Genomic DNA, 18,030 nt, shown 5'->3' with positions numbered 1-18,030 from the left:
GTAGCGCCCTGCCACTCCTCTCTCCACCATGAACGGTCTTCCCTTGTCACACTTTCAGCCCTTCCTTACTCTGCTCATTTGGCTTCCCTGGTGGCTCAGATGGCAAGGAGTCTGCCTGCAGTGTGAGAGACCAGGGTTCGGTCGCTGCGTCAGGAAGGTCCCCTCAGTGCAGTTCGGTGCAGTCACGCAGTTGTGTCTGACTCTATGAACCCATGGACTGCAGCACGCCAGGCTTCCCTGTCCCTCACCAATGCCTGGAGCTTGCTCAAACTCATGTCCATCAAGTCGGTGATACCATCCAACCATCTCATCCTCTGTTGTCCTCTTCTCCTCCCGCCTTCAATCTTTTCCAGCATCAAGGTCTTTTCTAAAAGTCAGTTCTTCACATCAGGTAGCCAAAGTATTGGAGTTTCAGCTTCAGCATCAGTCCTTCCAATGAATATTCAGGACTGATTTCCTTTAGGATGGACTGGTTGGATCTCCTTGCAGTCCAAGGGACTCTCAAGAGTCTTCTGCAACACCACAGTTCAAAAGCATCTGTTTTTTGGTGCTCAGCTTTCTTTCTAGTCCAACTCTCACATCCATACATGACTACTGGAAAAACCATAGCTTTGATTAGACAGACCTTTGTTGGCAAAGTAATGTCTCTGCTTTTTAATATGCTGTCTAGGTTGGTCATAGCTTTTCTTCCAAGGAGCAAGCATCTTTTAATTTTCAGGGAAGATCCCTTGGAGAAGGGAAAGGCTACCCACTCCATTATTCTTGCCTGGAAAATTCCATGGACAGAGGAGCCTGGCAGGCTTCGGTCCATGGGGTCGCAAAGAGTCGGACAGACTGAGCAATTTCACATGTATATATATTACTCTGCTCAATCTTGCCCATCAAATGAGCCAAGTAATTCTACCTTCCAGAGAGTTGCTGATGTTTTGGAGTTATGTTCTCCCTCTTCTCCACATTCAAAGCTTTTATGATTTTATTCCATTTTGTCCCTTTATACCATGATTTTTATGGGATTTTAGGAGAGAAAAATATGTTCCGTTTTCCGACTTGAAATACTTTGTAGAGTTGAGAGCATGTTATAAAGATTTCTACATCATTAAAAATTTAGGAAACAACATTGATATACAGCATACTCTGATATAAATGTATTTTGCTTATTGATTTCTACGTTTTTAGATTTCTGTTTTGTTTTGTTTTCTTCTTTCTTCCTTTCTTTTCATTTCTTATCTTTGTTTTTCTGATTTAAATACAACACAATGCTTTTTTTTTGGTGCACAAGTCTTTGTCCTTATCTCTGGATAGATTTCAAACAATAGAATTTTGGGGTTAAAGGGTGAGAACCATTTTTTGAATGGATACCTAATGACCAAATTGTTTTCTCCAAGCTGTTGTTTTAACTGCTACAAAGTACTAGTCCCATTACAGTGTAACTAGCATGTTAAAAGTACCCCCTACCCCACTTGAAAAAGCAGATAGCCACAGTACTCTTGCCTAGAGAATCCCGTGGACAGAGGAGCCTGGTGGGCTGTAGTCCATGGGGTCGCTAAGAGTCGGACACGACTGAGCGACTTCACTTTCACTTTTCACTTTCATGCATTGGAGAAGGAAATGGCAACCCACTCCAGTGTTCTTGCCTGGAGAATCCCAGAGATGGGGGAGCCTGATGGGCTGCCATCTATGGGGTCACACAGAGTCGGACACGACTGAAGTGACTTAACAGCAGCAGCAGCATACAAATTACACTTCTTGACTACTTAGGAGTTCAACTATTGTTTTCATATTTTTTGTGTTTATTTTTATTTATTTATTTTGGCTGCTCTAGGTCTTAGTTGCAGCAGTTGGGATCTTTGATCTTAGCTGCAGCTGGGATCTTTGATCTATTGCGACATGCAAGATAGTTTAGCTGTGGCATGTGAACTCTTAGTTGTAGCATATGGGATGCTACAATATAGGAGTTCCCCTCCCAGAGATCTAACCTGGGCGCCCTGAATTGGGAGTGCTGAGTCTTAACCACCAGACCACTGGGGAAACCCTTTATATGTTTTATTTAGTTATTGTCTTTCCAGTTTAGCGAAGTGTTTGCTTCTGTCCTTTTTGTACTCCCCGTTTACCTCATTTTATTTTTGGTGTTTATAATGATTAGAAGTTTATGTTTTTGTAGTGGTAAGGTTCTCAGTCTTTTCCCTTGTAATTTCTTGAGCCATATTTAAACTGTGAATGTCCTTTAACTATAAAAGACGAGTTAAACATTTACATATATTTCACTCTAGGTTTTTGCTTATTTGGTTTTTTCTTGGTCTATTCCTTTTAAATAGTCTGGTGGTTTTGTTTATGTCTGACTGCATTAAATAGAAATTCTAGGGAAGTGTTACTTAATAGCAGAAGTAATGGGCATCTTGTCTTTTTTCTCATTTTAATGGCAATGTGTCTGCAGTGATTTTCAAAGTGAGGTGTGTGAAGTGTTTTTTTGGGGTGTAGGGAGAAAAAAGACAAAGAAGGGAATTAAGCTTTGCTAATACCGACTGTAGAGAGTGGCACTTACATCCTCAATTGGCCATATGTGTGCCAGTCTGGTGTGCCAGGTGTGATATGTTCAGGAAGGTGGATGTCCCATAAAGGAGGGCATTGCCATAGGACCTTCCCTGTGCACTTGTTACCAGTTACTTGTGACACAAATGCGTGACTAGGGAGATTTAGAGATTATATTAATCAATTTTAACTAGACTAATATCCAGAAAATAAACAAGATATCTGCCAATGAGCCCCAGCTTTTGGATCATCCTGATCATGCAGGCCCAAGTGGATCACAAGGCAATGGCTGAGTTGGCATTTCCTGTGCTTCCCAGGGAGACCTTAATTAACCACTTTATGGGTTAAAATGATAAGCCATCAGACTGGGCAAAAGTTGACCAAAACAATTAAAAAACTTCTAAAATACTATCTAAAATGTTGATCTGTATTCACTTTCGTGAATAATGAAACCTGGCCTGGTCTTTAAAATGAGATGGAAAATGATTCTAGATGGCTTTCGTACCACAATAGAGTGTGCAGCTTTTATCAGGGCAAATTTCTTCCAAGAGTTGTCAAACAAAAATCGGAGTCACACACTTTCTGTCATAAACAGGCAAATGGTCTGCATTTGTGATCTCTTCTGAGATGGCAGGATGTCGTCTGCTACATAGACTTAAAGATGACATTTTAACAAAGACTGAGGAAATAAATGCTTTTTAAAGGAAATTCATGCTAGGGAAAGAACAGTTTTGAGAATGGATGTTTCTGGAAATGTTTCAACCATTACTTGATTTTGTGATTAGAAAAGTATTGTGAGTGTGCTATCTATAAGCTCAAATCTGTGAAGTAAAAAAAAGTGGAGACAGAATTTTGTTAATTTCTTAATCTTCTAAGTGAAGAGATCAAGTATTTTTGGTTAAAAATAAGAAAATGCAACCGCTTTCAATCAGTTTGCAAAATCATCTGTTGACATTAAGCGAGATGAAACTTTACCAGCCAAATATCAGCAAAAATCTTGGCGTGTTTGTGGGATGGATTGGAGAGCAAATATTATGATTTAGTGAATACTGACAATGACATTTTTCTCCCATTTGGATCTGTAAATTTTTCTGAGGTGTATTTTTGGTTATGGCAGAAGTTAAGTATGGACATACACACAACCTAAAACCATATCTTCAGATTACTATATAACAAAATGTTATGTCAAGATTTTCAACAAGCATGAATAATATTAAGTCACAGCTTTCCATAAAAATCCAATTTCTGTATTTTGAGAGAAAAACTGTTCATTTAAGTGGTGTTTTAAATTTATTAGTCTAGAGTTGCACGTAGAATTCTCATATTTCAGACTGCTCTATTCGTGCTTTCTCTGTTTTAATAAACTTGTCAGAGATTTGTCTGGTTAATTGCTTTTGTTTCAGAGAGCCAGCTCTTTTAATTTGTCTGTTTTCTAATTTATCTCTTTCATTATTTCTTTTTTCTGTTTTCTTAATTTATTTTGTTGTTCTTTTTCTAAAAAGTTTGTGTTGAAGACTTATTTAGTGTTTGCATTTTTCTCTTAAGAATACTAAAAAGACCTCGCAGTTTATCTGAATGCTACTTTTTTATGCCTAATATGCTTTTTAATAAGAATCATTTCCCTTTTAAAATTTTAAATATAGTCTATAATTTTAATTTTAATTTAAGCTTTGATATAGGAGTATGTTAAAATTTTCCATTTTAATGGATAAATTCTAGAAGGCAAAGGTCCAGCTTGGTGGTTATAGTTAATAACACTGTGTTATATACTTGAGAGCTGCTGAGAGAGTAGATCTTAAATGTTCTCACCACAGAAAAATGGGTAATTATGTGACATGATGGAGGTGTTAGGGAAAGCTGTGGTGGTCATCATTTTGCAACATATAAGGGTATCAACACTTTGTATGGCTTAGGCTTACACAATGCTGTATGTTGGTTATAGCTCAATAAAGTTAGAGAAAATATCCATTTTAGCATTTAAAATATTGACTTGTTATTGTTTCTATTTATATTCAATTGTGTCAGACCTGCTTTTGAAGATCTTTATTGAAGCTTGCTTTGTGGTCTTATATTTGATAAATTTTTGTACGTTTTGCAGATATCTGTAAAGTGACCTCTGGGTGGGCAATGGGAACACACACACATACACATACACACACTATATCAGCCTCCATAGAAAAATGTCTACCTCATTCATATCCTCTTTGTTTTTATTTTTTTGTCCTGGTGATTTGCCAAAGGCTTAGAGAGTATCTTTAAAATATTCACCAATTTAATATATCAAACATGTATTTAAATTATTTTTACTTTATAATGATATGATACGTGATACAGAGGTTTGTGACTAATATATGATTATTTTGGATTTTACTCTTTTGAAATGTACACTGACCTTCACTATATTTTCAGTGCTTTTTATTTTGAATTGTTTTGCAGTTAGAACTTTCTTTTCTTTGACCTTTGCCTTTAAGTCTTTTCCCATAATTTATTTGGTAAACTTCTCTACTCATTTTAAGTGACCCTTAAAGGCAGCTGGGGATAGTTTCTCTGTTGGTGGATGCTTGCTATTGTGAAGGGAGCTGAGTTTCGTCTTGATCTTTTGTGGGTAACCTGTTTTTTCCAATCTGGATGCTCAGAAGAATTTTCCTTATCTTTGAAATTCAAAAATGTTGTAAGGATTTCTGGTTCTGTCAGTGTGGTCACTAAGCTCACGTGGATTATTTTCCTGCCATAAATACAGAGATGCAGGATAAAAATATAACAAAAAAGTTAAATCTGTAGCTCAACCAATTGTGTGCTTGCTTGCTTACAGATTTATCCTTCTCTTTCCTCCTAATTCACTCTGTATAGTAAGGTCCATTCAAGCAAAGTACATTTCCAGATTCCCTGACCAGAGGGAGGTGCCAGCAGGAGGTGAGGAGGTGAAGGTGGATTTGCCTTTGACAAATGTCTCCATGGTGCCTCTGTCTCTTAAGTGTTCCTGTCCTTGATCTTTGCAGAGCAGAGCTTTCCCTTGCACCGTCTCAGATCTTATTGGGCATCCTCTACCAGTTCTAGTTCCTCTGGGCACCCCAACTTTGAGGTCCAGGTAATACAGCCCTTTCCGTATGTGCCTCCAGACTAGGGGTGGGAATAACTTTCTGCTATTGCTGATCTCTGCTAACCAGGCTCTGGGGGGCTTTGCAGCCCTTCTGCCTGCTTGGTAGATAGCTCACTGTTTCAAATCCTTTTAATGAATTAGCTGACCTAGGCTCTGTTTTCCTGACTACATTCTTCCTGTTATTTTCACACTAAAATAACCTAGTGTGAAAGAAAGGAAGAGGAGACTCAGAGCCTAAAGATGAAAGAGTAGGGGTGGGTGCTGCTGCAGGGTAAGAGCACCCCATAAGACTCTGGCAGTTGGGAGTCTTGATGTCCATGCAGGGAAGAAAGGCGTGGGCTTAAATCCATAGCAGGCAGGAAACAGGAACTGAGACCCTGCTTCTACTGATGGCCGCCCCTCTCGTAAGTGGGGATTGGAGTCAGTCAGCCCACCGCTCAGCAAAGTGGCCAAGAAGCTTGTCTACTAGGAACTGTGGCTGCCAAAGGAAGAGGCACACGTGACAAATCAGAACTGCAAACCTGTGCCTGGGGTGGGGGTGGGGGTGTAGTCGACAACTGAACAGCCCACGTGGTGCAGGCCTTCCAAGCTAAGGATGAACGGACAAACTTGTCCTCGACTGGTGAAGCCTGGGGGACCAGTGCCATGGATGTGGGTCGCTACGCAGGTGCGGCTCCAGAGGGAGAAAATGACACCCACTGAAGATGCTCCTGCCCACAAAGGGAAATCACACCTGGAAACTGTTTACTGCTAGTGACAGAGAAGCACCAAAAAGAAGATTAGTGCCTTAAGAAACTGAGGTAACAGAATGACATTCCAAAAGAAAATATGAAAAGGACAGAGAATAAAGATTATAATGAAAGATTATGCTCAGTGATAAATAAAAGATGGATTTATAAAAGAAACATTACACTCCTAGAAATGGAAAACATCATCATTTACATGAAAACCGAGCAGACAGGTTAAACTGTAACTGTTACAGTTGTAACTGAGTTACGTTACAACTGAAAAAAAGAATGTGAATGTAAAAATAATTTTGAAGAAATTGCTTATAACACAGATACACAGATTTTAAAAAACGAAAAATTTAAAAAAATTTTTAAAGAAAGTTGGAAGATACAGTATCAGTTAAGGTTTAGTTCAAGGACCAGTAGAGTTCAGGGACTGGGTATTTTAAGAAGGAAGGGATTTAATACAGGGAGTTTGATGCTTACAAAATTGTTGAAGGGCTCAAGGACTGGATTTTGGATGAGTCTCCAGAATGACTCCCAGAATAATTCAGATCAACACTCTAGGAGGCTTACTACTACTGAGACCCCACTGGCATATGCTTCTTGTTCCTAAAACTTCCTCTTGACTCCTCAAAAGCTGGAGGATGAACTTGAAGTTCATCTGAGGATTCAGAAACCATTGCTCTTCTGCCAACACCTTGACCACTCCTTCACAGCCAGGAAACTAGACAGTGGACAGAGGAACACTGTTGCAAGAAAGCATCATGTTTGCATGACTTTTCTTGCCTGTAGCAACAGCTGGAAATGGTCAGGAAAGAGACCTTCATCCAGTGGTGTGCTGCAGTCAGCTCATACCAGCCCATGAAAGCTACAACTGGTGAAGCTGGTGGCACTGGTGCCAAGGGTGTGGATCTTGTTAAATGTTCAGGAATTTTATGAGCCAGTTATTAAACATGGCTATGCTTAAAGGCATGATAAGAGAAATCTAAATGTAAATTCTCAGATGAAGTATAGACTTACAATGAAATAAAGAAATGAAATGGCCAAAAACCATATAAAAAGATGCCTGAACTAGCAGTCAAGGAAATCTAGTTAAGAAAAATGAAACGGTCTGCTTATACTCAGTGTCAGCAAGGCTCTGGGGGAAATAGACATGCTGATCGGTTAATGGTGGGTCTGTAAATTGTTACAACTATGATGATGGTTTTAAAAGATGTCTACAAATTCTCTGATACTTCATCTTTCAAAAGATAGAGCCTAATTTCCTTCCCCATGTGTGTGGGCTTCGCTTAGCATCTTGCTTCTAATGAATAGAACGTGTTGAAAGTGACTGTGTGATTTCTGAGACCAGTTCATAAAAGCACCCTCCTCCTGTGTCTTGGAACACCTGCTGGGGAAGCCAGCTGTCCTATCATAAGAACACCCAAGCAGCCCTCTGGAGAGTCCCCCGAGGATGTTGTTAACAGCCACGTGAGTGCCGTCCTGGAAGTGGATCCCACAGCTCCAGGCATACCTTCTGATGGTGGTAACCCTGGTCAGTGTCTTAACTGCAACCTCATAAGACCGTCTGAGCCAGAACCACCCAGAGAAGCAATTCCTGATTCCTGACCCATGGAACCTGTGAGACAATAGATATTTGCTGTTTTAAGCCACTAAGTTCAAGGGTAAGTTGTTATATAGCGATAGACAGCTAAGCCGACCACTTTGGAGAGCACTTTGGAAAAATGCTGTAATATTTGATCTAGGTATGAAGGATGGAGAAATTTCCCGAAGTATATGCAAAGAGACACATATGAGGATGTTCACTGCAGAGTGCTTTTCTTTCAGTTGGATAGTAGATAAATAAATTGCAATATGGAAAGCTATGGCACAGTTAAAAGTAAATTAGGTATGTGTATATGGATTTGGCTAAGTCCCTAAGCTCTACGATAGATTGAAATGTGCACATTGCAAGAGCATATGTATACTGTGATATATTATTTATGTAAATTGAAAGATAGATACAGCAATACTGTGTGTGTGTGTGTGTGTGTATGTTGCTCAGTCATGTCCGAAACTTTGCAGCCCCATGGACTGTAGCCTTCCCAGGCTCCTCTGTCTGTGGAATTCTCCAGGCAAGAATACTAGAGTGGGTTGTCATTTCCTTCTCCAGAGGATCTTTCCAGGGATCGAACTTGGGTCTCCTGCATTGCAGGCAGATTCTTTACCGTCTGAGCCACTGGGAAAGCCCAGAGCAATAATATAATATATTCTATATAATTATACCCATAAAACCATGAACCAGAAGGATACATTCTGCCTCCTGAATAGCGTTGTTGCAGCAGAATGAAGGAAGTGGAGAAATACAATAGGTGGGCAGGGCTTCAATATAAGATATTTCTAAAAAGAAAGCTGAAGCAAATGAGGATAAATATTAGCCCATATTCAGTCTGGGTGGTGGGGCCATGGCTCATTATATTATTTGCTGCATAGTCTGTTTACTTGAGATATTCTTTGTTGCCATTAATGTAGATTTTCTGCTACTATTTTTGGGTTTCTCCTTTGCTTTGCAAAGACCTGCACCTTTTCCAAATCAGCTTGCCTCTTAGCAAGCTGCCTTCTCTTTTTGACTTGATATCTCCTCACTGTACTCTGAGATTTCCTCATGAATTTGCGTTCTTATTCTTATTTCACAGGCACCCTGCTTTCTTATTTTTAAGGATGTAACCAGAAACTTATTGTCTTCTTTCTTGTATCATACTGTTGTTGACAATCTGCTTTTGGCTGTACATCTTCTTGAAAGTGCTTCCTCCTCTAATGATGCAGAACTTTTATTTAGCCCCTCACGTTGGTGTTTTCTGCTTACTCATTCCTGTCTGATTTGAGCTCTGTCCAAACCCTCCTTGCCAATTGGCCTGCCCCTGCAGGATCTGTATAAGAGAACACAATTGTTTTGTAAGTACTTAGCCAAACGCTCTGCTGGCATCCATCTAGTGCATCTTTGCTGGAATGAGAAGGGATCTTCTTGTCCCTGTAATTTAACTCTTGGACTCTGAGGAGGAGACATGCATTTCTAGGGTATCTGAGGTTTTCTGCAGTTCTTCCCTAATCAAAAGCAATATGGGGAAGGCCTACAGCAAATTTCACATCTTCACGTGCAGGGCCCATGCCTCAGACCCTTCTGTTCCTAGCCGTGTTGCAGACTGGGAGGGATGATCCCTGCCTAGCCATAGGCCGGGGATTGTTGCTTCCCAGTGGTGCTAAGGACCGAAGGAACTGGATCCAGACTCCTTTAAAAAAGCAGTTCCAGCATGGTCAGTTTGAGAAGCACTTCTCTCTAAACTACTTTAAGTTGCACTTTGAGAAAATTTCGGAAAGAAGTTCAGGTGGATTTCTCTAGATGTCTTTCTTCTTCTCTCTCTGTAGCCCATTACCAGTAATTGATGAAACAAAGTAGTTTAGAGAGAATTACTTCTCAAACTAAACTATTTGTGGGGAGGGACTAGTGTTTTGTCTTTTTTGTTTGTTTTTTTCCCATTTTTTGTTTAACACCTCCATCCTTGGCAGACTGATTTTTGTAAAATGCAGAAAGCGTGAATTAGTGGAAAAATAAAGTTAAAAAAACAGAGATATATAAAAAAAATCAAGTCCACTGTTCACATGCTTAGGTATTTGGACAATGCTCCAAATTGGTATAAAAATTTCAAAGCTTTCATTCAATTCTTGTCCTTATCTCATTGCAGACAAGCAGCAAATAATATTCAGTTGGCAGTGGTCCACACACTACACTCTGAGTAGTGCTGCTTCAGAGGCCTGCAGAATTATGTCCTGGAATACTCTTTATCCAGAATAATAATATCAGCCTACAGCAATGTGCCTGGGTCTTTGGTACTGCAGAGAAAAAAAAAGAAAGTTATATTACTCTACGTTTTTTCAGAGAAATATAACCAATAGAATATACATATATATACACATAGAAAAAAGTTTATTGTAAGGAATTGCTCTGGTGAGCCAGAGACCCAGGAGAGTTGTTGGTGTAAGCTCCAGCCTGAGCCCAAGTCAAAAGGCAGGAGAAGACCAGTGTCTTAGCTCAAACAGTTCAGACAGAAAGAACAAGTTTTCCTTTACTTTTCCTTTCTGTTCTATTCAGACCTCTAACAGATTGGATCAGGCCCAACCAATCTTGGGGAGGGCAGTCTTCTTTACTCAGACTGCCAATTTAAATGTTAATCTCACCCCAAAACACTCTCACAGACATACCCAGAATAACGTTTAACCAAATATCTGGGCACCCCGTGATCCAGTCAAGGTGACAGAAAATTAACTGTCGCTGAAGAGCATCATCTCAAGGCAAGGGGAGTGAGCCTCTTTGGTTTGTTACTTTGCCAAGAAGTGTACCAGTTCCTCAATCCTGAAAACAGGAACTTCTTTTGTTTTTAGCCTCCTGACAACTCATCTTTGATATGACCATGGAGCCTGGTGGTACCCAGGAAATAGACTCTTTTTCATCGCTGGTGCTTTTCATTCAAATAGCCCCCTCCTCCTGATACAGTCAGGCTTCCCTGGTGGTTCAGATTGTAAAGAATCTGCCTGCAATATGGGAGACCTGTGTTCACTCTCTGGGTCAGGAAGATACCCTGGAGAAGAGAATGGCAACCCTCTCCAGTATTCTTGCCTGGGGAACCCCATGGACAGAGAGCCTGGTGGGCTGCAGTCGATGAGGTTACAAAGAATCGGACACGACTGAGCAACTAAGCAGGAGCAAAGCCTGGTACAGTCAGCTGCTTGCTGACACCGCTCAGTGCTGGGGCCCCTGGTGCTCTGTTGTATACACACTGAATTGCTTGGCACATCCATGGCATGCAATGCCAGCCAGCTTCTCTCTGAAACTCACCCTTGGCCAGGTTCTTCCTGATCCTCCTTCAAAAGCCAGCGTGTTTTATCTTCCACCTGACATATTGTGACCTTCTTCTGCCCCGCATCCCACTTCATGTAATCCTTAGCAAATAATTACTGATGATATTTATTGAGAACATTTGTGATGCTAAGTCAAGTGCTTTCTGTATGTTATCTTATTTCATGGTTACAAAAATCCTATGCAGTACATGTCAAACCCCCAGTTTTACAGAGGAGAAGGCTGAGGCTTACAGAGGTTAATTTATTTACCTACATGGCTAATCAGTGCAGAGCTAGGATTTAAATCTAACACTGCTTTTGACCAGATAGTCGTGTTTCGTAGCCAGGAAACTACGAATTCACAGAAAATACAGAAAAAAATGTTCACATGATAAACAGTCACTTAATAGTTCTCAATGAGTAAAATAACTATTTAAATGTATATATAAGGACCCATCTCTAAGCTTTAGTTCAGGACCACGTCTGTCTTTGCTGATGAACTGATATGTTTCCCTTCCTTCCATAGCCAAACAGAGAACCTTAAAAGCCTGGATTTCCCCAGGTGGCTTGGGGTGAAATTTAGTCTTTAATTGCAGCGGCTGTTTTTAGCTTACTTGGGATAATGTTCTTCCCTTTCTCTATTTATCTCTACGGATGGCTCAATTGCACGTGTTTCCTTTTGCACTAGACTTTGAGCGAAAGTTTCGGGTGAATGAACTGAATATGTATCTAATTTTGTAGACTGCTTTTTCCAGAAGCAAATTATGTTGGTCTATCGAGTGGGACTCAGTTGCGACCAGTTTTCTCTGCAGAATACTCAGCATTTATTCTGCAGCTGAATGTGGCTTGGACACATGTGTTTGAGTATAACCTTGTTACGGCAGCTGTAAAAATGCGTGTGGTGGGGCCAGAGCTTCAGACAACCAAGTAGAAGGTGATCATGGGAAGAGGTTTACAAAATGCTGAGGCACTGGAGTCATGAGCGGTGGCGTGGGAAGAAATGCTTTCCGTGCCTTACTGACCTCAGTGGGGCCTCCTTCCAGGTGGCAAAATTAGAGATCAGTGTGAGTGCTTTCCTATGTTTATGAAGGATTTAAACGATGGTTAAAACAACAGATTGACTGGGTTCTGGGGCCAGTGCTGAGAGGGATGCTGAAACCACACAGGAAATGTTAGCCAGTATGGATATATCACTCCCAGGACCATGGGACTCAGTCTAGGCTGAAATGACCACGGTGGCACATGGTGCCCCAAATCAGGGCTAGCCATAGGAAAGGGAGAGTGGCCCTACTTTGTGCGTCTGATTCTCATCTTTAAACCTGTTTGGTCTGGAATTTAACTTTGAGAAAAGAGGTGATGGTAATTGAAGTTGTCTTCCGAAGAAAGATTCTTTAAAAAAATTTTTTGTTATTTTATTATTTTTAAATTTTATTTTATTTATTTGGTTGCACTGGGTCTTCATTGTGGCACGCAGGATCTTTTGTTGTGGCATGTGGGATCTAGTTCCCTGACCAGGGATGGAACCCAGACCCCCTGCATTGGGAGCTCGGTGTCTTAGCCACTGGACCACCAGGGAAGTCACCCAAAGAAAGATTCTTGCCCGTTTACGTATAAGGATAGATTTGGCTGGGAGGGGAAAAGTCTGACTTATAATTAGCTGGAGATGTGCCCCTTCCAATTGTTAAAGGCTTGCATACTCTGTGATTCCCTCCTGTCACTTGCGATCGGCCCATGGATGGAGGGATGTTAGCCGTGGAAAGAATTAAGGGTGCATTGGAGGCTGGTGGCTGGCTCCAGCCTCAGCCATGTGTCTGTTTTACTTTTCAGGGCCCTGAACATTTGTGAGAATCGTCCCAGGTGTTATGATGAGAGAAAAGTACCTTTGATAGAAATAGAGAAATCAGGAAGTGTGGCCTATTTTTTTTTGAAGATAATTAATTCATTTTTCGACATCTTAAGTTTGAAATGAGGGTTTGACATCCGGGTGGAAATGTCTGGTGGAGAGCTAAGGTTGCTTAATTGAAAGAGAGCTTAGGAGGCTTGTGTTCTAGAATGGATTCTTCCACTCACCGGCTTCCTGCTCTTGGTCAAGCCCTGTAGCTCTTAGGAGTCTCATGGGTTGATCTCTAAGTCAGTAGCTCTCAGTCCATCCAGGAGTATGCTGGAGTGGACTCTAGTCAGGAGGGAGAGAGAGGAAGGGGCATCCTGCCGGCCTGTCACTCAGGCCTGTAGTGTCACAGGGAAAAGAAGACAGTACCCTGCCCCCACAGCATCCATCACCAGGGACAGTTGATTGTCATGAGTGTGACTTGAGGGACACAAGGTTTGGGAGCCCGGAAGCCCTGAACAGTCATCCCCAGAGACTGGCCTTCTGTTGGCTGTCTCTTTCTGTAATTTACACCTGGTTGCTCAGCAGTGCCTTAAGGGGCTGTTAGGACCACTCTGGCTTAACACACAGATGCAAATTTTAATGCCCAGAGGGACTCTACAAGGGACTCACTTGGAGAATGATTGGTGTGTGGGAGACAACACAGGGGCCATTTCTCTCCCACAGAACCCCTGGCAAGGGAGGCCTCAATCTCTGCTTGCATGCCCCCAGTGGTGGGAAGATTACCCCTTCCTGTGCCCCTGTTCACCTTTCTGGAGCTCTGTTAAAAGGGTGTCCTCTACCTGCACCCGGGAATTGACTCCTGCTCTTTCCTGCCTGTTCCCTAATTCCACCCAGAGGCTTCTCTATCCTCTTACCCCCTTTGCAGATGGGGAAGCAGAACTCTTTCCTGCCTGTTCCCTAATTCCACCCAGAGGCTTCTCTATCCTCTTACCCTCTTTGCAGATGGGGAAGCAGAACCAGATATGCCCCATGACTCACTCACTATAACAGAACTTGCTCTTTCCGCTATGGGGAAACCCAACTTTCTCTCTCTCTCTTCTTTTTTTCATATTCTTATCCATTATGGTTTATTACAGGATATTGAACGTAATTCCCTGTGTTACACAGTAGGACTTTTTATATATTCTAAATGTAGTAGCTTGCATCTACCACCCCAAACTCCCAGGAAAACTCTTCCCTGCGTCCCCTACCCCTTGGCAACCACAGTCTGTTCTTGTGTCTGCGAGTCTGTTTTGTAAATAAGTTCATCTGTGTCGTATTTTAGATCCACATATGTGATATCGTTTGCTGTTTGTCTTTCTCTGTCTTCACTTACTTTGGTAATCGCTAGGTCCATCCATGTTGTTGCAAATAGCATTATTCCACTCTTTTTAATGGCTGAGTAGTATTCCATTGTGTGTGTGTATGTCTCTCACATCTTTACCCGTTCATTTGTTGATGGCTATTTAGGTTGTCTCCGTGTCTCAGCTGTTGTGAATAGCACCACTGTAAACGGGCGTGCGTGTATCTTCTTGAATTAGAGTTTTGTTTGCATATGTGCCCAGGAGTGGGATTGCTGGATCATCTGGCAACTCTGTTTTTAGTTGTATGAGGAACCTCCATGCTGTGAGAGACCAACTTTCTAACTGTATCTCTCGTCCCTCCCTTTCACCTTAGTCTGGAGCCTCTGGCCCCCTTGCACTGGTGGGAACTTCACACCCCCAGGGGTAGCGCTCTGGGCCGAGGATCCCGGAGGGTTTGTTAGTCTGGTCTAAGGGGATGCTTTCATTTCCTGTGGGAGTCCTGGAAGCTGCTTCGTTCTGAGACACCTTGAGATGCTGCCCACCTTTCCAGCAGGTCAGGTGTGATTGACACCTCAGAGGGCTGTGCTCATGAGCCACTCGTGCTAATAGGCGCAGGGCCGCTTCTCAGAGGTGCAGGCTGTTGCCTGTGTTCGCTCAGAGCCTGGCACGTCCGACCTGCTTTGAGTGCAGGATAAGTGCAATACCTGCTTTACTTGGGGAAAATGAAACACTTGGATTTCTATACAGTCATAGCTAAGACATCTGGTCCCTGGATAAACTCACATTTCTAGGGTGTTCAATCCTTTCTTATGAGGACAGAGAAAGTGTTTATCAGGCCAGAGAAAGGAGCAAGTGCATCCTTGTTTGCATGGAGAGACAGCTGGTTGATGCCAGGGTATCCCACAGTCTGCCAGAACCCCATGGCTTAAGTTCATTATTAAATGGGGAAAATGAAGTAAGATGTACAGTGAAGGAAAGGATAGAATTTGGGGGCATTTGGGAATCGTTCTGGCTAGGGGGACCCTGGTACTCTCTGACTTTCCCTCTATCAATGTTATTGTTATTAAAAAAAAATACCCCTGGCCGTCCAAACACCGGGATGGTCCTTCAGGAGGGAAAAGAGGAATGGATGATGATGTCTTTCTCTCCCCCTCTACCTCCTGTCTCTCGTGAGCAGGGAGAAGATGCCTTTTCACCATGTGACCGCTGGCCTGTTGTACAAGGGGAATTACCTCAACCGATCTCTCTCTGCTGGCAGCGACAGCGAGCAGCTGGCTAACATCTCCGTGGAGGAGTTGGACGGTAAGGAGCCCGCCCAGCCTGGGAGGTTAGCCACCCAAGGGAGCCATCTGGGGCTGTCGTTCATCTAAGACCCTGGCCATCAGTTGTGGCCAGGTCTAACCATGATGCGGCAGGAACAAGTTCAGAGATCACTTTTGCCCAGACGACTTCTTTGTGTGAGATGGACCTGGTGCCCTGAGAAATCTATGGTGAATGTTTTGGTTCCTTTGGATACCAACTTGGGAGACAGCCTTCAGCTCCCCACATGTTATTTTCCAGTTGATGGAATCTTGATCACCGATAGTGTGGCTCTATTTCCCTCTTGTCCACGATGGGGCCCAGCTGTTGGGGAGATTGTAGCCCTGTTAATGGCCGTCTGTTGACTTGAGGCCTTTGAATGGTGCTTTGAATCTTGTCCAGATCAGAATCATTTGAAATCTGTGTCCAGGTGGAAATAGCCAGCAATTATTTTGATTGCCTCTGTAACAGTGTAACCCTGCCTTAGGGTTGGGAACGAACCAGAGAACATGGTGACTGAATTCATCCTGGGACAGTGCCCCCTCTGTAGCCTGGTGAAATCAACTCCTTAATTAAAAAATTAAAATGAGGAAGACAGAGTTTTTTTTAGGATAGAGAATTAGGTTGATTCAGCCAGATGTTTGCCTAGGTACTACATCTGCTGAGGCCAAGCCAGATCGGTTTCCCGTCTTGTTTTGGAATGCTGTGTTCCTGGTAACACACTGTTTTAAAACAAGAAGTTGAAATTTACTTTCTAAAATAGGGAAGTTAAAATTACCTCACATGGCCCGTATCTTTGCTTTTAAGTGTAATAGTCTGAACCAGTGCGCTTTCTCTTGGCACATTTCTTCCAAGGGAAAGGTGGGGAGTTTCAGTTCTGGGCCAGGGAAGCCGAACTTGCTTCACAGTGATCAGCAGGAAATGCAACAAGCAAGGACAGGGACATGGGATAGCTTTCTTGCTCTCGCCCATGTTGTTTGCTTACTTCTCGACAGTCATACCACGTTTTATTACACTTTGCCTTATTGCACTTCTCAGATACTGCAGTTTTTTGTTTTTTTTTTTTTTTAAACAAATCTAAGGTTTGTGGCAATACTACATTGTAAGATGCTGGTTAACATTTTTTATTGCTAAAATGGTTTTTAATTAAGGTACGTACACTGTTTGGACATAATGCTATTGCACACTTAATAAACTACACAATGTAGTGTAAACACAACTTTTTAAAAAAGGATATTTTATTTTATTTATTTGGCCGCTCCATGTGGCCTATGAGATCTGAGTTCCCCAGCCAGAGATTGAACCCATGCCTCCTGCAGTGGAAGCTTGGAGTCTTAACCACTGGACCACCAGAGAAGTCCATAAACATAACTTTTACACTGGGAAACTAAATGATTCAGTGATTCCCTTCATCGTGATATTAATATAAGCTTTATTGCAATGGCCTGGAACTGAACTCATGGTATCTCCCAGGCCTCCCTGTAGAGGCTTGCTTATTTCCATGATGAAGCAGTGAAGCTCAGGGCCCAGTGGGCTGGGTTTAGGGGAGAGGCCGGAGGGGGTCAGAGGAAGGGGGAGTGATGTGGCCAGAGCCAGGTTCCTCAGGCCCAGCAGCTGCTCACTATGGTCCAGACAGACTGAGGGCCAGAGAGGAAAGCTGTGCCTGCATATCTCCTTGCCTTTAGTTGGCTAGAGGATATTCAGACAAGGACTTGGAAGCAAAAAATAGAGCCCTGACTGCCTCCAAAAGGAGCCCATCCTGATGGCCACAAAGAAGACTGAGGCTGAGCTGTGGGTGTTTGGCAGGTGAGGTGAGGCCCCGTCTTCCTTGTGTCCCGAGCAGGGGTCTGCTCCAGTGGGGAGCTGGGCAGTGGTGCATTGATTCGGGGGGTGGGGTGCTGGTGTTTGTTTGAGTAGGTTCCCCCCGTTCAGTCACCAGTTTGCAGGAGGGACCAAGAGCCTCCTGTGTATTTAGCCCCATGGAGAAGAAGCCATGAGAACTGGGCCAAAAGTCTATGTGTTTCAAGCAACTCTCTCTCTCTTTTTAAAGTATAGTTGATTTAAAATGTTGTATTAGTTTCAGGTATACAGTAAAGTGATTCAGTTATACATATGTATGTATCTATTTTTAAATATTCTTTTCCTTTTATTACGAAATATCAAATATAGTTTGATATTTAAGTTTCCTTTTAAGTTATTACAAAACATCAAATATAGTTCCTTGTGCTATAGAGTAGGTCCTTGTTGTCTATCTGTTTTATATATTGTTGTTTAGTCTCTCAACTTGTGTCTGACTCTTTTGTGACCCATGGACTGTAGTCC

The 18,030-nt window shown here is 42.2% G+C and overlaps 1 protein-coding gene across 5 annotated transcripts in view; it reads left to right on the top strand.

Moving 5' to 3' along the window:
* CALN1 (calneuron 1) overlaps positions 1-18,030 on the top strand; it is a 532,935-nt gene that overhangs the window by 149,735 nt on the left and 365,170 nt on the right. For all 5 annotated transcript variants that reach the window (XM_027526973.1, XM_027526978.1, XM_027526976.1 and 2 more), the window contains exon 2: positions 15,587-15,711. In XM_027526973.1, the coding sequence (XP_027382774.1) occupies positions 15,594-15,711 (118 nt within the window). In that variant the 5' untranslated portion in view covers positions 15,587-15,593. The remainder of the gene's footprint in view (positions 1-15,586; positions 15,712-18,030) is intronic.

The sequence above is a fragment of the Bos indicus x Bos taurus genome, chromosome 25 (assembly GCF_003369695.1).
Source record: "Bos indicus x Bos taurus breed Angus x Brahman F1 hybrid chromosome 25, Bos_hybrid_MaternalHap_v2.0, whole genome shotgun sequence".
Taxonomy (NCBI): Eukaryota; Metazoa; Chordata; class Mammalia; order Artiodactyla; family Bovidae; genus Bos; species Bos indicus x Bos taurus.
Note: the sequence above shows the minus strand (reverse complement) of the source record. Positions and strands in the feature narration are given on the sequence as shown.